A 21242-nucleotide genomic window follows, 5' to 3' on the forward strand; every position below is an offset into this window, starting at 1 on the left:
CACTCAGTACACCCAAGACCCCCCCACACCCACCCACCCACCTCATCCACCTTATGGCTCGCTTCTGCTCCCATCGTTACAGTGTTTTTAAAGCGCCCCACTTCCTCCATGTTCTCTCCATTTAAACTCACACCAAATAGCTTGTCGCTTTTCACTGCTAAACTTAATAACCTTGCTTTTATTTGCATTTACTCTGAACTTACTCCTTACCCATGGTTCGTTCATGGGCTGTGTAGGATCAAGCACATCAGTTCAAGTCCTGTTTGTAGCAGTGTTCACTGTCAACCTAACTGTTCATCCTCCCTTTGGAGAAAGTGGGTACCTGGCTTAGGCTAATTCTTTTTCATGTTTGCCATTTCTTGCTTAAGTAAAGGTAGCACCAGGAACAGACAAAGAAAAGGCCTCATTCACTCACATCCATTCTCGTGACCACAGTCCTCTTATCCACAACCAAGCTCTACAGACCTCTCTGTGGTTTCCCCTTTAATTGTAATCAGGTTTTTCCTTAATTAGCTTTTGAATAGTGCAGACTAAGGTAGCAATTGGGGTTTACTTAAAATTGAAGTTCTGGGATACCAGTCTCCAGTACCCTTGGAATGCCAGATTTAAACGGTATAAATTAGGGAGGTGAATGCAATAGTTTTGTAGAAAGGGGTGAGGTGAATGCAAGAGTTTTGGAGAAAGGGGCAAGTATGCTGTCTGTTGTGGATGAGAGGGCTTGGGAAGTCGGTTGTTGTTTGCTGATGATACAGCGCTGGTGGCTGATTCGGGTGAGAAACTGCAGAAGCTGGTGACTGAGTTTGGTAAAGTGTGTGAACGAAGAAAGCTGAGAGTAAATGTGAATAAGAGCAAGGTTATTAGGTACAGTAGGGTTGAGGGACAAGTCAATTGGGAGGTAAGTTTGAATGGAGAAAAACTGGAGGAAGTGAAGTGTTTTAGATATCTAGGAGTGGATTTGGCTGTGGATGGAACCAGGGAAGCGGAAGTAAGTCACAGGGTGGGGGAGGGGGCGAAAGTTCTGGGAGCGTTGAATAATGTGTGGAAGGCGAGAACATTATCTCGGAAAGCAAAAATGGGTATGTTTGAAGGAATAGTGGTTCCAACAATGTTATATGGATGCTAGGTGTGGGCTATAGGTAGGGTTTTTCGGAGGAGGGTGGATGTGTTGGAAATGAGATGTTTGAGGACACTGTATGGTGTGAGGTAGTTTGATCGAGTAAGTGATGAAAGGTTAAGAGAGATGTGTGGTTGAGAGAGCAGAAGAGGGTGTATTGAAATGGCTTGGTCTCATGGAGAGAATGAGTGAAGAAAGATTGACCAAGAGGATATATGTGTCACGAGGTGGATGGAACGAGGAGAAGTGGGAGACCAAATTGGAGGTGGAAGGATGGAATGAAAAAGATTTTGAGCGATCGGAGCCTGAACATGCAGGAGGGTGAAAGGCATGCAAGGAATAGAGCGACTTGGAATGATGTGGTATACTGGGGTCAATGTGCTATCAGTGGATTAAACCAGGCCATGTGAATCGTTTGGGGTAAAGCATGGAAAGGGAGCTGTGGTTTCGGTGCATTATACATGACAGCTAGAGACTGAGGGTGAACAAATGTGGCCTGTGTTGTCTTTTCCTAGCACTACCTCGTGTGCATGCAGGGGGAGGTGGGTGTCATTTCATTTGTGGCGGGGTGGCGACGGGAATGAATGAAGGCAGCAAGTATGAAGTATGTACATGTGTATATATGCATATATCTGTGTACGTTATTTATTTATTTTGCTTTGTCGCTATCTCCCGCGTCAGCGAGGTAGTGCAAGGAAACAGACGAAAGAATGGCCCAACCCAACCGCATACACATGTGTATACATACACGTCCACACATGCAAATATACATACCTATACATCTCAACGTATACATATATATACACACACACAGACATATACATATATACACATGTACATAATTCATACTGTCTGCCTTTATTCATTCCCATCGCCACCTCGCCACACATGGAATAACAACCCCCACCCCCCTCATGTCTGCGAGGTAGCGCTAGGAAAAGACAACAAAAGCCACATTCGTTCACACTCGGTCTCTAGCTGTCATGTAATAATGCACCGAAACCACAGCTTCCTTTCTACATCCAGGCCCCACAGAACTTTCCATGGTTTACCCCAGACGCTTCACATGCCCTGGTTCAATCCACTGACAGCACATCGACCCCGGTATACCACATCGTTCCATTTCACTCTATTCCTTGCACGCCTTTCACCCTCCTGCATGTTTAGGCCCCGATCACTCAAAATCTTTTTCACTTCATCTTTCCACCTCCAATTTGGTCTCCCACTTCTCCTTGTTCCCTCCACCTCTGACACATATATCCTCTTTGTCAATCTTTCCTCACTCATTCTCTCCATGTAACCAAACCATTTCAAAATACCCTCTTCTGCTTTCTCAACCACACTCTCTTTATTACCACACATCTCTCTTACCCTTTTATTACTTACTCGATCAAACCACCTCACGCCACACATTGTCCTCAAACATCTCATTTCCAACACATCCACCCTCCTCTGCACAACTCTATCCATAGCCCATGCCTCACAACCATATAACATTGTTGGAACCACTATTCCTTCAAACATACCCATTTTTGCTTTCCGAGATAATGTTCTCGACTTCCACACATTCTTCAACGCTCCCAGAATTTTCGCCCCCTCCCCCACCCTATGATTTACTTCCGCTTCCATGGTTCCATCCACTTCCAAATCCACTCCCAGATATCTAAAACACTTTATTTCCTCCAGTTTTTCTCCATTCAAACTTACCTCCCAATTTACTTGACCCTCAACCCTACTGTACCTAATAACCTTGCTCTTATTCACATTTACTCTCAGCTTTCTTCTTTCACACACTTTACCAAACTCAGTCACCAGCTTCTGCAGTTTCTCACATGAATCAGCCACCAGCACTGTATCATCAGCGAACAACAACTGACTCACTTCCCAAGCTCTCTCGTCCACAACAGACTGCAGACTTGCCCCTCCTTCCAAAACTCTTGCATTCACCTCCCTAACAACCCCATCCATAAACAAATTGAACAACCATGGAGACATCACACACCCCTGCCTCAAACCTACATTCACTGAGAACCAATCACTTTCCTCTCTTCCTACACATACACATGCCTTACATCCTCGATAAAAACTTTTCACTGCTTCTAACAACTTGCCTCCCACACCATATATTCTTAATACCTTCCACAGAGCATCTCTATCAACTCTTATCATATGCCTTCTCCAGATCCATAAATGCTACATACAAATCCATTTGCTTTTCTAAGTATTTCTCGCATACATTCTTCAAAGCAAACACCTGATCCACACATCCTCTACCACTTCTGAAACCACACTGCTCTTCCCCAATCTGATGCTCTGTACATGCCTTCACCCTGTCAATCAGTACCCTCCCATATAATTTCCCAGGAACACTCAACAAACTTATACCTCTGTAATTTGAGCATTCACTTTTATCCCCTTTGCCTTTGTACAATGGCACTATGCAAGCATTCCGCCAATCCTCAGGCACCTCACCATGAGTCATACATACATTGAATAACCTTACCAACCAGTCAACAATACATTAGTCACCCCCTTTTTAAAAAAAATTCCACTGCAATCCCATCCAAACCCACTGCCTTGCTGGCTTTCATCTTCCGCAAAGCTTTTACTACCTCTTCTCTGTTTACCAAATCATTTTCCCTAACCCTCTCACTTTGCACACCACCTCTACCAAAACACCCTATATCTGCCACTCTATCATCAAACACATTCAACAAACGTTTAGAATACTCACTCCTTCTCACATCACCACTACTCGTTATCACCTCCCCATTAGCCCCCTTCACTGAAGTTCCCATTTGTTCCCTCGTCTTATGCACTTTATTCACCTCCTTCCAAAACATCTTTTTATTCTCCCTAAAATTTAATGATACTCTCTTACCCCAACTCTCATTTGCCCTCTTTTTCACCTCTTGCACCTTTCTCTTGACCTCCTGCCTCTTTCTTTTATTTGCATTATTTCCATGCAAAAATAGTCCAAATGCCTCTCTCTTCTCTTTCACCTATGATCTTACTTCATCATCCCACCACTCACTACCCTTTCTAATATGCCCACCTCCCACGCTTCTCATGCCACAAGCATCTTTTGCGCAAGCCATCTCTGCTTCCCTAAATACATCCCATTCCTCCCTTACTCCCCTTACCTCCTTTGTTCTCACCTTTTTCCATTCTGTACTCAGTCTCTCCTGGTACTTCCTCACACAAGTCTTCTTCCCAAGCTCACTTACTCTCATCACTCTTTTCACCCCAACATTCTCTCTCTCTTTTCTGAAAACCTCTACAAATCTTCACCTTTGCCTCCACAAGATAATGATCAGACATCCCTCCAGTTGCACCTCTCAGAACATTAACATCCAAAAGTCTCCTTTTCGCACGCCTATCAAGTAACACGTAATCCAATAATGCTCTCTGGCCATCTCTCCTACTTACATACGTATACTTATGTATATCTCTCTTTTTAAACCAGGTATTCCCAATCACCTGTCCTTTTTCAGCACATAAATCTACAAGCTCTTCACCATTTCCATTTACAACACCCCAATTATTCCCTCAAGTGCCACATTACTCACCTTTTCATTCAAATCACCCATCACTATAACCCGGTCTCGTGCATCAAAACTACTAACACACTCACTCAGCTGCTCCCAAAACACTTGCCTCTCATGATCTTTCTTCTCATGCCCAGGTGCATATGCACCAATAATCACCCATCTTTCTCCATCAACTTTCAGTTTTACCCATATCAATCTAGAGTTTAATTTCTTACACTCTATCACATACTCCCACCACTCCTGTTTCTGGAGTAGTGCTACTCCTTCCCTTGCTCTTGTCCTTTCACTAACTCCTGACTTTACTCCCAAGACCTTCTCAAACCACTCTTCCCCTTTACCCTTAATCTTCGTTTCACTCAGAGCCAAAACACCCAGGTTCCTTTCTTCAAACATACTACCTATCTCCCCTTTTTTCTCATCCACACAGATTTAGACACCCCAATCTGAGCCTTTCGAGGAGTTTGAGCACTCCACTTGCGACTCCTTCTTCTGTTTCCCCTTTTAGAAAGTTAAAATACAAGGAGGGGAGTGTTTCCAGCCCCCCGCTTCCGTCCCCTTTAGTTGCCTTCTACGACACGTGAGGAATGCGTAGGAAGTATTCTGTCTCCCCTATCCCCAGGGATATGTATATGTATATCCCCAGGGCAAGTATGAAGTCTGTTGGGGATGAGAGAGCTTGGGAAGTGAGTCAGTTGTTGTTCGCTGATGATACAGCGCTGGTGGCGGATTCATGTGAGAAACTGCAGAAGCTGGTGACGGAGTTTGGTAAAGTGTGTGGAAGAAGAAAGTTAAGAGTAAATGTGAATAAGAGCAAGGTTATTAGGTACAGTAGGGTTGAGGGTCAAGTCAATTGGGAGGTGAGTTTGAATGGAGAAAAACTGGAGGAAGTGAAGTGTTTTACATATCTGGGAGTGGATCTGTCAGCGGATGGAACCATGGAAGCGGAAGTGGATCATAGGGTGGGGGAGGGGGCGAAAATTTTGGAAGCCTTGAAAAATGTGTGGAAGTCGAGAACATTATCTCGGAAAGCAAAAATGGGTATGTTTGAAGGAATAGTGGTTCCAACAATGTTGTATGGTTGCGAGGCGTGGGCTATGGATAGAGTTGTGCGCAGGAGGATGGATGTGCTGGAAATGAGATGTTTGAGGACAATGTGTGGTGTGAGGTGGTTTGATCGAGTAAGTAACGTAAGGGTAAGAGAGATGTGTGGAAATAAAAAGAGCGTGGTTGAGAGAGCAGAAGAGGGTGTTTTGAAATGGTTTGGGCACATGGAGAGAATGAGTGAGGAAAGATTGACCAAGAGGATATATGTGTCGGAGGTGGAGGGAACGAGGAGAAGAGGGAGACCAAATTGGAGGTGGAAAGATGGAGTGAAAAGGATTTTGTGTGATCGGGGCCTGAACATGCAGGAGGGTGAAAGGAGGGCAAGGAATAGAGTGAATTGGAGTGATGTGGTATACAGGGGTTGACGTGCTGTCAGTGGATTGAATCAAGGCATGTGAAGCGTCCGGGGTAAACCATGGAAAGCTGTGTAGGTATGTATATTTGCGTGTGTGGACGTGTGTATGTACATGTGTATGGGGGGGGTCGGGCCATTTCTTTCGTCTGTTTCCTTGCGCTACCTCGCAACCGCGGGAGACAGCGACGAGGTATAAAAGAAAAAAAAATATATATATATATATATATATATATATATATATATATATATATATATATATATATATATATATTATCCCTGGGGATAGGGGAGAAAGAATACTTCCCACGTATTCCCTGCGTGTCGTAGAAGGCGACTAAAAGGGAAGGGAGCGGGGGGCTGGAAATCCTCCCCTCTCATTTTTTTTTTTTTTTTAATTTTCCAAAAGAAGGAACAGAGAAGGGGGCCAGGTGAGGATATTTCCTCAAAGGCCCAGTCCTCTGTTCTTAACGCTACCTCGCTAATGCGGGAAATGGCGAATAGTACGAAAGAAAGAAAAATATATATATATATATATCCCTGGGGATAGGGGTTTAAGAATACTTCCCACGTATTCCCTGCTTTGAAGAATGTATGTGAGAAATACTTAGAAAAGCAAATGGATTTGTATGTAGCATTTATGGATCTGGAGAAGGCATATGATAGAGTTGATAGAGATGCTCTGTGGAAGGTATTAAGAATATATGGTGTGGGAGGCAAGTTGTTGGAAGCAGTGAAAAGTTTTTATCGAGGATGTAAGGCATGTGTGCGTGTAGGAAGAGGGGAAAGTGATTGGTTCTCAGTGAATGTAGGTTTGCGGCAGGGGTGTGTGATGTCTCCATGGTTGTTTAATTTGTTTATGGATGGGGTTGTTAGGGAGGTAAATGCAAGAGTCCTGGAAAGAGGGGCAAGTATGAAGTCTGTTGGGGATGAGAGAGCTTGGGAAGTGAGTCAGTTGTTGTTCGCTGATGATACAGCGCTGGTGGCTGATTCATGTGAGAAACTGCAGAAGCTGGTGACTGAGTTTGGTAAAGTGTGTGGAAGAAGAGAGTTGGGAGTAAATGTGAATAAGAGCAAGGTTATTAGGTACAGTAGGGTTGAGGGTCAAGTCAATTGGGAGGTGAGTTTGAATGGAGAAAAACTGGAGGAAGTGAAGTGTTTTAGATATCTGGGAGTGGATCTGTCAGCGGATGGAAACATGGAAGCGGAAGTGGATCATAGGGTGGGGGAGGGGGCGAAAATTTTGGGAGCCTTGAAAAATGTGTGGAAGTCGAGAACATTATCTCGGAAAGCAAAAATGGGTATGTTTGAAGGAATAGTGGTTCCAACAATGTTGTATGGTTGCGAGGCGTGGGCTATGGATAGAGTTGTGCGCAGGAGGATGGATGTGCTGGAAATGAGATGTTTGAGGACAATGTGTGGTGTGAGGTGGTTTGATCGAGTAAGTAACGTAAGGGTAAGAGAGATGTGTGGAAATAAAAAGAGCGTGGTTGAGAGAGCAGAAGAGATTGTTTTAAAATGGTTTGGGCACATGGAGAGAATGAGTGAGGAAAGATTGACCAAGAGGATATATGTGTCGGAGGTGGAGGGAACGAGGAGAAGAGGGAGACCAAATTGGAGGTGGAAAGATGGAGTGAAAAAGATTTTGTGTGATCGGGGCCTGAACATGCAGGAGGGTGAAAGGAGGGCAAGGAATAGAGTGAATTGGAGCGATGTGGTATACAGGGGTTGACGTGCTGTCAGTGGATTGAATCAAGGCATGTGAAGCGTCCGGGGTAAACCATGGAAAGCTGTGTAGGTATGTATATTTGTGTGTGTGGACGTGTGTATGTACATGTGTATGGGGGGGGTTGGGCCATTTCTTTCGTCTGTTTCCTTGCGCTACCTCGCAATACGCGGGAGACAGCGACAAAGTATAAAAAAAAAAAAAAAAAAAATATATATATATATATATATATATATATATGCGTGCATAGTGCCATTGTACAAAGGCAAAGGGGATAAGAGTGAGTGCTCAAATTACAGAGGTATAAGTTTGTTGAGTTTTCCTGGCAAATTATATGGGAGGGTATTGATTGAGAGGGTGAAGGCATGTACAGAGCATCAGATTGGGGAAGAGCAGTGTGGTTTCAGAAGTGGTAGAGGATGTGTGGATCAGGTGTTTGCTTTGAAGAATGTATGTGAGAAATACTTAGAAAAGCAAATGGATTTGTATGTAGCATTTATGGATCTGGAGAAGGCATATGATAGAGTTGATAGAGATGCTCTGTGGAAGGTATTAAGAATATATGGTGTAGGAGGGAAGTTGTTAGAAGCAGTGAAAAGTTTTTATCGAGGATGTAAGGCATGTGTACGTGTAGGAAGAGAGGAAAGTGATTGGTTCTCAGTGAATGTAGGTTTGCGGCAAGGGTGTGTGATGTCTCCATGGTTGTTTAATTTGTTTATGGATGGGGTTGTTAGGGAGGTGAATGCAAGAGTTTTGGAAAGAGGGGCAAGTATGAAGTCTGTTGTGGATGAGAGAGCTTGGGAAGTGAGTCAGTTGTTGTTCGCTGATGATACAGCGCTGGTGGCTGATGCATGTGAGAAACTGCAGAAGCTGGTGACTGAGTTTGGTAAAGTGTGTGAAAGAAGGAAGTTAAGAGTAAATGTGAATAAGAGCAAGGTTATTAGGTACAGTAGGGTTGAGGGTCAAGTCAATTGGGAGGTAAGTTTGAATGGAGAAAAACTGGAGGAAGTAAAGTGTTTTAGATATCTGGGAGTGGATCTGGCAGTGGATGGAACCATGGAAGTGGAAGTGAATCATAGGGTGGGGGAGGGGGCGAAAATCCTGGGAGCCTTGAAGAATGTGTGGAAGTCAAGAACATTATCTCGGAAAGCAAAAATGGGTATGTTTGAAGGAAAAGTGGTTCCAACAATGTTGTATGGTTGCGAGGCGTGGGCTATGGATAGAGTTGTGTGCAGGAGGGTGGATGTGCTGGAAATGAGATGTTTGAGGACAATGTGTGGTGTGAGGTGGTTTGATCGAGTAAGTAATGTAAGGGTAAGAGAGATGTGTGGAAATAAAAAGAGTGTGGTTGAGAGAGCAGAAGAGGGTGTTTTGAAATGGTTTGGGGACATGGAGAGAATGAGTGAGGAAAGATTGACCAAGAGGATATATGTGTCGGAGGTGGAGGGAACGAGGAGAAGTGAGAGACCAAGTTGGAGGTGGAAAGATGGAGTGAAATAGATTTTGTGTGATCGCGGCCTGAACATGCAGGAGGGTGAAAGGAGGGCAAGGAATAGAGTGAATTGGATCGATGTGATATACCGGGGTTGACGTGCTGTCAGTGGATTTAATCAGGGCATGTGAAGCGTCTGGGGTAAACCATGGAAAATTGTGTAGGGCCTGGATGTGGAAAGGGAGCTGTGGTTTCGGGCATTATTGCATGACAGCTAGAGACCGAGTGTGAACGAATGTGGCCTTTGTTGTCTTTTCCTAGTGCTACCTCGCACGCATGAGGGGGGAGGGGGATGGTATTCCATGTGTGGCGAGGTGGCGATGGGAATGAATAAAGGCAGACAGTGTGAATTGTGTGCATGGGTATATATGATTGTGTCTGTGTGTGTATATATATGTGTACATTGAGATGTATAGGTATGTATATTTGCATGTGTGGACGTGTATGTATATACATTGTGTATGGCTGTGGGTTGGGCCATTTCTTTCGTTTGTTTCCTTGCGCTACCTCGCAAACACAGGAGACAGCGACAAAGCAAAATAAAAAAAATTAAAAAATGTATACATTGAAATGTATAGGTATGTATATGTGCGTGTGTGGATGTGTATGTATATACATGTGTATGTGGGTGGGTTGTGCCATTGTTTCGTCTGTTTCCTTGTGCTACCTCGCTAACGCGGTAGACAGCGACAAAGTATGATAAATAAAAAAAAAAAAATTAGTGATGCCCACATCCTGATTCATAGGCTGAAGCAAGGAAGTTGTATTTTTAGGGAATATCTCCACCCTAACATTTTCATTCATCGCAAAATTCATCCCATTCAGGTTTTTGGGATGGCCTTGTTCTTTGTCAAGAATAAGTAGTGCTTTATTTGTTAAATTTTGAATGGTGTGGTAGCACTGTACAACTAGGCAATACCTATCTATGTGTACCTGTAATGAGATTTTTCCATAACATGCCATGCTTGACATATATGTAGAATGGCATTTATATTGGCCAACTCTCCTCATCTCATCTCATCGTGTATTTTGCATGTTGTATGATGCTCTTTTTTCTGCAGCTACTCTACAGGTGCCATTGTATTCTATTTTCATCTGGTGTTGTCCTCAGCCATGAGTTTTAATACTCTTTTGAATGTTTCTGGAATACTCCTTGTAAATATTTTAGATCATCATGCATGGCAATTGAACTCCATTCTCTGATCTATGTTTACCAAAGAAATTGCTTACTTTTTTATAGTTTCCATGATTATATCTCCTCTTTGTGTTGTGTCTCAGCTCTACTCTTTTAACGTGCTCATTTACCACATTACATAATCACTTTTTTCATCGCTTTTTCCAACTGTTGTATCATATTTTCAGTATCTAATCTAGTACATGTCTTATTGCGGTTGTTTTTAGTACCATCACACTTATTGATTGGCTTGAAAGCACTATCTGTTTAGTGTTTCCCAAACATTAGTGTTCACTTGCAGAAATTCTCAGATTTTTGATGTTTATTTCATTCTCCAGTTCTTTCCTTGCAAGGCCCTTATATTTGTTGAGATTTCTCTTCATTAACTCCAATTTCCTCATCAGCCAGTTTGTATGTAATATCAAAGTCCCTTGGAACTCTTTCTTGATTCTCCATACACACTTTTGCTTTACTCTTGTTTCATTGCCAAACATTAGATTACACTGTCAGACTTACTTATCTGTACAAAGACTGTTGTGGTCAGAACTGCCTCATGGTTACCCCTAATAGTGCATTATCGTCTCCAGATATGCATCCATATGCAGTAACTTTAGATTTTCTGTTGATTAGAAATATGTTGATCTATTTTTTCCTCTATATTTTGTCTTGTCACTCTATGCTTTGCTAAATCAGGAGAAAATAGTGTCCATTCTTTCATGTAGATAGTGCTGTAAACAAAGAAATGGCCTCATTTGCTCACATCTCTCTAGTTGTCATTCATAATGCATTAAAATTGGAGACCCCTGTCCATAACCAGGCCTCACAGACCTTTCTGAGGTTTCCCCAACTATTTCATATGTCCTGGTTTAGCCCACTGACAGCACATCATCCTTTTTATACCACATCACTCCAGCTCTCTGCATGTTCAGGCCCAAAACCTTTAAAGCATCTTTCCATCTCCTCTTTAGGTTTCTTCTTTTTCCATTTTCCCTCCATTCCTGTGATGAATGTCTTCATATTCATTCTTTCCTCTCTCCTCCTATCCCTCTCCAAACCATTTCAGCATTCCTTCTTCAGCCCTCAGACACACTCCTCTTACTACCACACCTCTCTCACCTGATTATTTCTTAATCAACCTTTTTAATACCACATATTGTCATTTCCAACATATCCACCCTCTTCTTTACACTTTTCTCTAAGGTCTACTCCTTAGATATACAGCACCAGTGGGATTACCTTACCATCAAACTTCCCATCATTACCTTTAAGGACAGTGCTCTCTCTCTCCACACATTCGTCTGTGGGTGCACCCGAGTCCTCTGCTCCCTTTCCCCCACCCTATGCATGCTCCATTTGCTGTCATATCCTCTCCTTCGTATCTAAAAGGGTAGAAGTGAAAGGAGCAAGGAAAAGGGGAAGCAAAAAGGTGGAAGGATTGGGTGAAAGATGCTTTGAAGGAGTGTGTGAGGCATGCAAGAGATAAAGAGTGAATCTGATTGATGTGTTTAAGGGGGACGATATACTGTTATTGAGCTGAACCAGGGCATGTGAAGCAGTTAGGGGAAACTCCAGGGACTGGTTGTGGTTGAGAATTCTGGTTTTCAGTGCATTATACATGACTACTAGTCTGTTTCCTCACTAATGCTGGAAATTGCAAACATATATGAATAAAAGTTTCACTACTTTACACATGACATCTAGAGCATGGATGTGAGTGAATAAGGCCATTTCTTTGTCTTTAGTTGGCTTTACCTCAATATGGGGGAAACTGCAACCAGAGTGAAAAAAGCAAATAAATGATTAGACCTTTGGTTTTCAGGAAAGTTGCCCAGTAATTTTGGTTCTAGAAGGAAATCTCTTTTACTATAAAAATTAAGTCCAGAAAATGTTCATATCTACATTATTTCTGCTTTAATGCCGAATGTTATGTAAATATATTTTTTCATCATCAGGTTCAGTGGGCTGCTAACACTTGAGGATCTATGTGAGGTAGACCCAGAGCGAGGCTTATTCTTGCAGCAGCTCAGGTCTTTAGTGTCCATTAAGCAGCAAATCCTGAATGACACGATTCTGTCCGAGGAAGACAGATGCCTGCAACTTCATAATTTAGCTCTTCCATCCACACCTGACACCCAGGGAGCAGAGCCACCTGCAGTTAGATTAGAAGATCTTTGTCTCACTATGCAGTATGCAGCACCATCCAGACACCTGGGGTATTCTGCAGTTGAGCTACGAACAGGTGGAGCCGATCAGGAAGTGACTCTTACCAGTGTTGAGGATTACATTGATCTTACTCTTAACTGGGTCTTAGAAGGAGGTATCAGAAGACAACTAGAAGCTTTCCGTGCAGGCTTTTGTCAGGTGTTTCCCTTGAAGAAATTAGGGGCATTTAGCCCTGATGAATTGAGACTAATGTTATGTGGTGACCAAGCACCTGTTTGGACTCGTGAGGATATTCTTGCTTACACTGAACCGAAATTGGGATATACAAGAGATTCACCTGGGTTTTTGAGACTTGTAAACATTCTTGTAGGACTAACAGCAGAGGAACGTAAAGCTTTTCTACAGTTCACCACTGGTTGTTCTTCATTACCTCCTGGTGGTCTTGCCAATCTTCATCCACGCCTCACTGTAGTTCGCAAGGTAAGTATCTGCTTTGTACTGGAATTTGAAATTTAAGGTATTCATCATTAGAAAAATAACAAACCTGATATAAATGTATGCAATAGTTAAATTTTCATTTCATGATTAATTTTGGGGTATTTTGGTTTCACCAAACCACATGCCATGACTTTTGTTACAAAACGATCATGGCGAGGTCACCAAATTTTAATGTTACAAATTCTATCCTGACAGGGATGCCAATTTCTTTTTGTTACACAACACAAGATAACACTGTCTTAACATCATGGGATTAAATCAAACACCAGCACTATCCTTGGGGATAGGGGAGAAAGAACACTTCCCACGCATTCCTCATGTGTCGTACAAGGTGACTAAAGGGGACGGGAGTGGGGGGCTGGAAACCCTCCCCTCCTTGTATTTTAACTTTCTAAAATGGGAAACAGAAGAAGGAGTCACGCATGGAGTGCTCATCCTCCTCGTAGGCTCAGATTGGGGTGTCTAAATCTATGTGGATGTAACCAAGATGAGAAAAGAGGAGAGATAGGTAGTATGCTTGAGGAAAGGAACCTGGATGTTTTGGCTCTGAGTGAAACAAAGCTCAAGGGTAAAGGGGAAGAGAGGTTTGGGAATGTCTTGGGAGTAAAGTCAGGGGTTAGTGGGAGGACAAGAGCAAGGGAAGAAGTAGCACTACTCCTGAAACAGGAGTGGTGGGAGTATGTGATAGAGTGTAAGAAAGTAAACTCTGGATTGATATGGGTAAAACTGAAAGTGGATGGAGAGAGATGGGTAATTATTGGTGCATGTGCACCTGGGCATGAGAAGAAAGATTATGAGAGGCAAGTGTTTTGGGAGCAGCTGGGTAAGTGTGTTAGTATTTTTGATGCACGAGACCGGGTTATAGTGATGGGTGATTTGAATGAAAAGGTGAGTAATGAGCTGGGTGAGTGTGTTAGTATTTTTGATGCACGAGACCGGGTTATAGTGATGGGTGTTTTGAATGAAAAGGTGAGTAATGTGGCAGTTGAGGGAGTAATTGGTGTACATGGGGTGTTCAGTGTTGTAAATGGAAATGGTGAAGAGCTTGGAGATTTATGTGCTGAAAAAGGACTGGTGATTAGGAATACCTGGTTTAAAAAGCGAGATATACATAAGTATACATATGTAAGTAGGAGAGATGGCCAGAGAGCATTATTGGATTACGTGTTAATTGATAGGCGCGCGAAAGAGAGACTTTTGGATGTTAATGTGCTGAGAGGTGCAACTGGAGGGATGTCTGATCATTATCTTGTGGAGGCAAAGGTGAAGATTTGTATGGGTTTTCAGAAAAGAAGAAAGAATGCTGGGGTGAAGAGAGTGGTGAGTGTAAATGAGCTTGGGAAGGAGACGTATGTGAGGAAGTACCCGGAGAGACTGAGTACAGAATGGAAAAAGGTAAGAACAAAGGAGGTAAGGGGATTGGGGGAGGAATGGGATGTATTTAGGGAAGCAGTGATGGCTTGCGCAAAAGATGCTTGTGGCATGAGAAGCGTGGGAGGTGGGCAGATTAGAAAGGGTAGTGAATGGTGGGATGAAGAAGTAAGATTATTAGTGAAAGAGAAGAGAGAGGCATTTGGATGATTTTTGCAAGGAAATAATGCAAATGACTGGGAGATGTATAAAAGAAAGAGGCAGGAGGTCAAGAGAAAGGTGCAAGAGGTGAAAAAGAGGGCAATTGAGAGTTGGGGTGAGAGAATATCATTAAATTTTAGGGAGAATAAAAAGATGTTTTGGAAGGAGGTAAATAAAGTGCGTAAGACAAGGGAACAAATGGGAACTTCGGTAAAGGAGGCTAATGGGGAGGTGATACCAAGTAGTGGTGATGTGAGGAGGAGATGGAGTGAGTATTTTGAAGGTTTGTTGAATGTTTGATGATAGAGTGGCAGATATAGGGTGTTTTGGTCGAGGTGATGTGCAAAGTGAGAGGGTTTGGGAGAATGATTTAGTAAACAGAGAAGAGGTAGTAAAAGCTTTGCGGAAGATGAAAGCTGGCAAGGCAGTGGGTTTGGATGGTATTGCAGTGGAATTTATTGAGAAAGGGTGTGACTGTATTGTTGACTGGTTGGTAAGGTTATTTGATGTATGTATGACTCATGGTGAGGTGCCGGAGGATTGGCGGAATGCTTACATAGTGCCATTGCACAAAGGCTAAGGGGATAAAAGTGAGTGCTCAAATTACAGAGGTATAAGTTTGTTGAGTATTCCTTGGAAATTATAAGGGAGGGTATTGATTGAGAGGGTGAAGGCATACACAGAGCATCAGATTGGGGAAGAGCAGTGTGGTTTCAGAGGTGGTAGAGGATGTGTGGATCAGGTTTTGCTCTGAAGAATGTATGTGAGAAATACTTAGAAAAGCAAATGGATTTGTATGTAGCATTTATGGATCTGAAGAAGGCATATGATAAGAGTTGATAGAGATGCTCTGTGGAAGGTATTAAGAATATATGGTGTGGGAGGCAAGTTGTTAGAAGCAGTGAAAAGTTTTTATCGAGGATGTAAGGCATGTGTACGTGTAGGAAGAGAGGAAAGTGATTGGTTCTCAGTAAATGTTGGTTTGCGACAGGGGTTTGTGATGTCTCCATGGTTGTCCAATTTGTTTATGGATGGGGTTGTTAGGGAGGTGAGTGCAAGAGTTTTGGAAAGAAGTGCAAGTATGCAGTTTGTTGTGGATGAGAGAGCTTGGGAAGTAAGTCAGTTGTTGTTCGCTTATGATACAGTGCTGGTGGCTGATTCAGGTGAGAAACTGCAGAAGCTGGTGACCGAGTTTGGTAAAGTGTGTGAAAGGAAAGAGCTGAGAGTAAATGTGAATAAAAGCAAGGTTATTAGGTACAGAGGGTTGAGGGACAAGTCATTTGGGAGGTAAGTTTGAATGGAGAAAAACTGGAGGAAGTTAAGTGTTTTAGATATCTGGGAGTGGATTAGGCAGGTGATGGAACTATGGAAGCGGAAGTGAATCATAGGGTAGGGGAGGGGGCGAAAGTTCTGGGAGCGATGAAAAATGTGTGGAAGATGATAACATTATCTTGGAAAGCAAAAATGGGTACGTTTGAAGGTTTAGTGGTTCCAACAATGTTATATGGTTGAGGAGGAGGGTGGATGTGCTGGAAATGAGATGTTTGAGGGCAATATATGGTGTGAGGTGGTTTGATCGAGTAAGTAATAATAGGGTAAGAGAGATGTGTGGTAATAAAAAGAGTGTGGTTCAGAGAGCAGAAGAGGGTGTTTTGAAATGGTTTGGGCACATGGAGAGAATGAGTGAGGAAAGATTGACCAAGAGGATAAATGTGTCAGAGGTGGAGGGAATGAGGAGAAGTGGGAGACCAAATTGGAGGTGGAAAGATGGAGTGAAAAAGATTTTGAGTGATCGGGGCCTGAACATGCAGGAGGGTAAAAGGCGTGCAAGGAATATATAATGAATTGGAACGATGTGGTATACCGGAGTCGACGTGCTGTGAATGGATTGAACCAGGGCATGTGAAGCGTCTGGGGTAAACCATGGAAAGTTCTGTTCAGCCTAGATGTTTAAAGGGAGTTGTGGTTTCGGTGCATTATACATGACAGCTTGAGACTGAGTGTGAACGAATGTGGCCTTTGTTTTCTTTTACTAGTGGTATGTTGTGCACATGTGGGGGGAGGAGGTTGTTATTTCATGCGTGGCAGGGTGGCGATGGGAATGGAGGTTGTTATTTCATGCATGGCAGGATGGCGATGGGAATTATTAAAGGCAGATAGTATGAATTATGTACATGTGTATAAATATATGTCTGTGTGTGTATATATATATATATATATATATATATATATATATATATATATATATATATATATATATATATATATGAATGTTGGGGTGAAGAGGGTGGTGAGAGTAAGTGAGCTTGGGAAGGAGACTTGTGTGAGGAAGTACCAGGAGAGACTGAGTACAGAATGGAAAAAGGTGAGAACAATGGAAGTAAGGGGAGTGGGGGAGGAATGGGATGTATTTAGGGAATCAGTGATGGATTGCACAAAAGATGCTTGTGGCATGAGAAGAGTGGGAGGTGGGTTGATTAGAAAGAGTAGTGAGTGGTGGGATGAAGAAGTAAGATTATTAGTGAAAGAGAAGAGAGAGGCATTTGGATGATTTTTGCAGGGAAAAAATGCAATTGAGTGGGAGATGTATAAAAGAAAGAGACAGGAGGTCAAGAGAAAGATGCAAGAGGTGAAAAAGAGGGCAAATGAGAGTTGGGGTGAGAGAGTATCATTAAATTTTAGGGAGAATAAAAAGATGTTCTGGAAGGAGGTAAATAAAGTGCGTAAGACAAGGGAGCAAATGGGAACTTCAGTGAAGGGCGCAAATGGGGAGGTGATAACAAGTAGTGGTGATGTGAGAAAGAGATGGAGCGAGTATTTTGAAGGTTTGTTGAATGTGTTTGATGATAGAGTGGCAGATATAGGGTGTTTTGGTCGAGGTGGTGTGCAAAGTGAGAGGGTTAGGGAAAATGATTTGGTAAACAGAGAAGAGGTAGTAAAAGCTTTGCGGAAGATGAAAGCCGGCAGGGCAGCAGGTTTGGATGGTATTGCAGTGGAATTTATTAAAAAAGGGGGTGACTGTATTGTTGACTGGTTGGTAAGTTTATTTAATGTATGTATGACTCATGGTGAGGTGCCTGAGGATTGGCGGAATGCGTGCATAGTGCCATTGTACAAAGGCAAAGGGGATAAAAGGGGATAAGAGTTAGTGCTCAAATTACAGAGGTATAAGTTTGTTGAGTATTCCTGGTAAATTATATGAGAGGGTATTGATTGAGAGGGTGAAGGCATGTACAGAGCATCAGATTGGGGAAGAGCAGTGTGGTTTCAGAAGTGGTAGAGGATGTGTGGATCAGGTGTTTGCTTTGAAGAATGTATGTGAGAAATACTTAGAAAAGCAAATGGATTTGTATGTAGCATTTATGGATCTGGAGAAGGCATATGATAGAGTTGATAGAGATGCTCTGTGGAAGGTATTAAGAATATATGGTGTGGGAGGCAAGTTGTTAGAAGCAGTGAAAAGTTTTTATCGAGGATGTAAGGCATGTGTACGTGTAGGAAGAGAGGAAAGTGATTGGTTCTCAGTGAATGTAGGTTTGCGGCAGGGGTGTGTGTTGTCTCCATGGTTGTTTAATTTGTTTATGGATGGGGTTGTTAGGGAGGTAAATGCAAGAGTTTTGGAAAGAGGGGCAAGTATGAAGTCTGTTGGGGATGAGAGAGCTTGGGAAGTGAGTCAGTTGTTGTTCGCTGATGATACAGCGCTGGTGGCTGATTCATATGAGAAACTGCAGAAGCTGGTGACTGAGTTTGGTAAAGTGTGTGAAGAAGAAAGTTAAGAGTAAATGTGAATAAGAGCAAGGTTATTAGGTACAGTAGGGTTGAGGGTCAAGTCAATTGGGAGGTGAGTTTGAATGGAGAAAAACTGGAGGAAGTGAAGTGTTTTAGATATCTGGGAGTGGATCTGGCAGCAGATGGAACCATGGAAGCAGAAGTGGATCATAGGGTGGGGGAGGGGGCGAAAATTCTGGGAGCCTTGAAGAATGTATGGAAGTCGAGAACATTATCTCGGAAAGCAAAAATGGGTATTTTTGAAGGAATAGTGGTTCCAACAATGTTGTATGGTTGCGAGGCGTGGGCTATGGATAGAGTTGTGCGCAGGAGGTTGGATGTGCTGGAAATGAGATGTTTGAGGACAATGTGTGGTGTGAGGTGGTTTGATCGAGTAAGTAACGTAAGGGTAAGAGAGATGTGTGGAAATAAAAAGAGCGTGGTTGAGAGAGCAGAAGAGGGTGTTTTGAAGTGGTTTGGGCACATGGAGAGAATGAGTGAGGAAAGATTGACCAAGAGGATATATGTGTCGGAGGTGGAGGGAACGAGGAGAAGAGGGAGACCAAATTGGAGGTGGAAAGATGGAGTGAAAAAGATTTTGTGTGATCGGGGCCTGAACATGCAGGAGGGTGAAAGGAGGGCAAGGAATAGAGTGAATTGGAGCGATGTGGTATACCGTGGTTGACGTGCTGTCAGTGGATTGAATCAAGGCATGTGAAGCGTCTGGGGTAAACCATGGAAAGCTGTGTAGGTATGTATATTTGCGTGTGTGGACGTATGTATATACATTTGTATGGGGGTGGGTTGGGCCATTTCTTTCGTATGTTTCCTTGCGCTACCTCGCAAACGCGGGAGACAGCGACAAAGCAAAAAAAAAAAAAAAAGGTGAAGATTTTTATGGGTTTCCAGAAAAGAAGAGTGAATGTTGGGGTGAAGAGGGTGGTGAGAGTAAGTGAGCTTGGGAAGGAGACTTGTGTGAGTAAGTACCAGGAGAGACTGAGTACAGAATGGAAAAAGGTGAGAACAATGGAAGTAAGGGGAGAGGGGGAGGAATTGGATGTATTTAGGGAATCAGTGATGGATTGCGCAAAAGATGCTTGTGGCATGAGAAGAGTGGAAGGTGGGTTGATTAGAAAGGGTAGTGAGTGGTGGGATGAAGAAGTAAAAGTATTAGTGAAAGAGAAGAGAGAGGCATTTGGACGATTTTTGCAGGGAAAAAATGAAATTGAGTGGGAGATGTATAAAAGAAAGAGACAGGAGGTCAAGAGAAAGGTGCAAGAGGTGAAAAAAAGGGCAAATGAGAGTTGGGGTGAGAGAGTATCATTAAATTTTAGGGAGAATAAAAAGATGTTCTGGAAGGAGGTAAATAAAGTGCGTAAGACAAGGGAGCAAATGGGAACTTCAGTGAAGGGCGCAAATGGGGAGGTGATAACAAGTAGTGGTGATGTGAGAAGGAGATGGAGTGAGTATTTTGAAGGTTTGTTGAATGTGTTTGATGATAGAGTGGCAGATATAGGGTGTTTTGGTCGAGGTGGTGTGCAAAGTGCGAGGGTTAGGGAAAATGATTTGGTAAACAGAGAAGAGGTAGTAAAAGCTTTGCGGAAGATGAAAGCCGGCAAGGCAGCAGGTTTGGATGGTATTGCAGTGGAATTTATTAAAAAAGGGGGTGACTGTATGGTTGACTGGTTGGTAAGGTTATTTAATGTATGTATGACTCATGGTGAGGTGCCTGAGGATTGGCGGAATGCGTGCATAGTGCCATTGTACAAAGGCAAAGGGGATAAGAGTGAGTGCTCAAATTACAGAGGTATAAGTTTGTTGAGTATTCCTGGCAAATTATATGGGAGGGTATTGATTGAGAGGGTAAAGGTATGTACAGAGCATCAGATTGGGGAAGAGCAGTGTGGTTTCAGAAGTGGTAGAGGATGTGTGGATCAGGTGTTTGCTTTGAAGAATGTATGTGAGAAATACTTAGAAAAGCAAATGGATTTGTATGTAGCATTTATGGATCTGGAGAAGGCATATGATAGAGTTGATAGAGATGCTCTGTGGAAGGTATTAAGAATATATGGTGTGGGAGGCAAGTTGTTAGAAGCAGTGAAAAGTTTTTATCGAGGATGTAAGGCATGTGTACGTGTAGGAAGAGAGGAAAGTGATTGGTTCTCAGTGAATGTAGGTTTGCGGCAGGGGTGTGTGATGTCTCCATGGTTGTTTAATTTGTTTATGGATGGGGTTGTTAGGGAGGTGAATGCAAGAGTTTTGGAAAGAGGAGCAAGTATGAAGTCTGTTGGGGATGAGAGAGCTTGGGAAGTGAGTCAGTTGTTGTTCGCTGATGATACAGCGCTGGTGGCTGATTCATGTGAGAAACTGCAGAAGCTGGTGACTGAGTTTGGTAAAGTGTGTGAAAGAAGAAAGTTAAGAGTAAATGTGAATAAGAGCAAGGTTATTAGGTACAGTAGGGTTGTGAGTCAAGTCAATTGGGAGGTGAGTTTGAATGGAGAAAAACTGGAGGAAGTGAAGTGTTTTAGATATCTGGGAGTGGATCTGGCAGCGGATGGAAACATGGAAGCGGAAGTGGATCATAGGGTGGGGGAGGGGGCGAAAATTCTGGGAGCCTTGAAGAATGTGTGGAAGTCGAGAACATTATCTCGGAAAGCAAAAATGGGTATGTTTGAAGGAATAGTGGTTCCAACAATGTTGTATGATTGCGAGGCGTGGACTATGGATA

At 42.8% G+C, this 21242-nt stretch overlaps 1 protein-coding gene across 1 annotated transcript in view; it reads left to right on the top strand.

Annotated features, from left to right (window-relative positions):
• The window catches only part of Ufd4 (ubiquitin fusion-degradation 4-like), a 497787-nt gene that overhangs the window by 470943 nt on the left and 5602 nt on the right, over positions 1–21242 (top strand). The window contains exon 36 of the mRNA XM_071676899.1: positions 12466–13156. Within this exon, the coding sequence (XP_071533000.1) occupies positions 12466–13156 (691 nt within the window). The remainder of the gene's footprint in view (positions 1–12465; positions 13157–21242) is intronic.

Source organism: Panulirus ornatus, chromosome 23 (genome assembly GCF_036320965.1).
Source record: "Panulirus ornatus isolate Po-2019 chromosome 23, ASM3632096v1, whole genome shotgun sequence".
Taxonomy (NCBI): domain Eukaryota; kingdom Metazoa; phylum Arthropoda; class Malacostraca; order Decapoda; family Palinuridae; genus Panulirus; species Panulirus ornatus.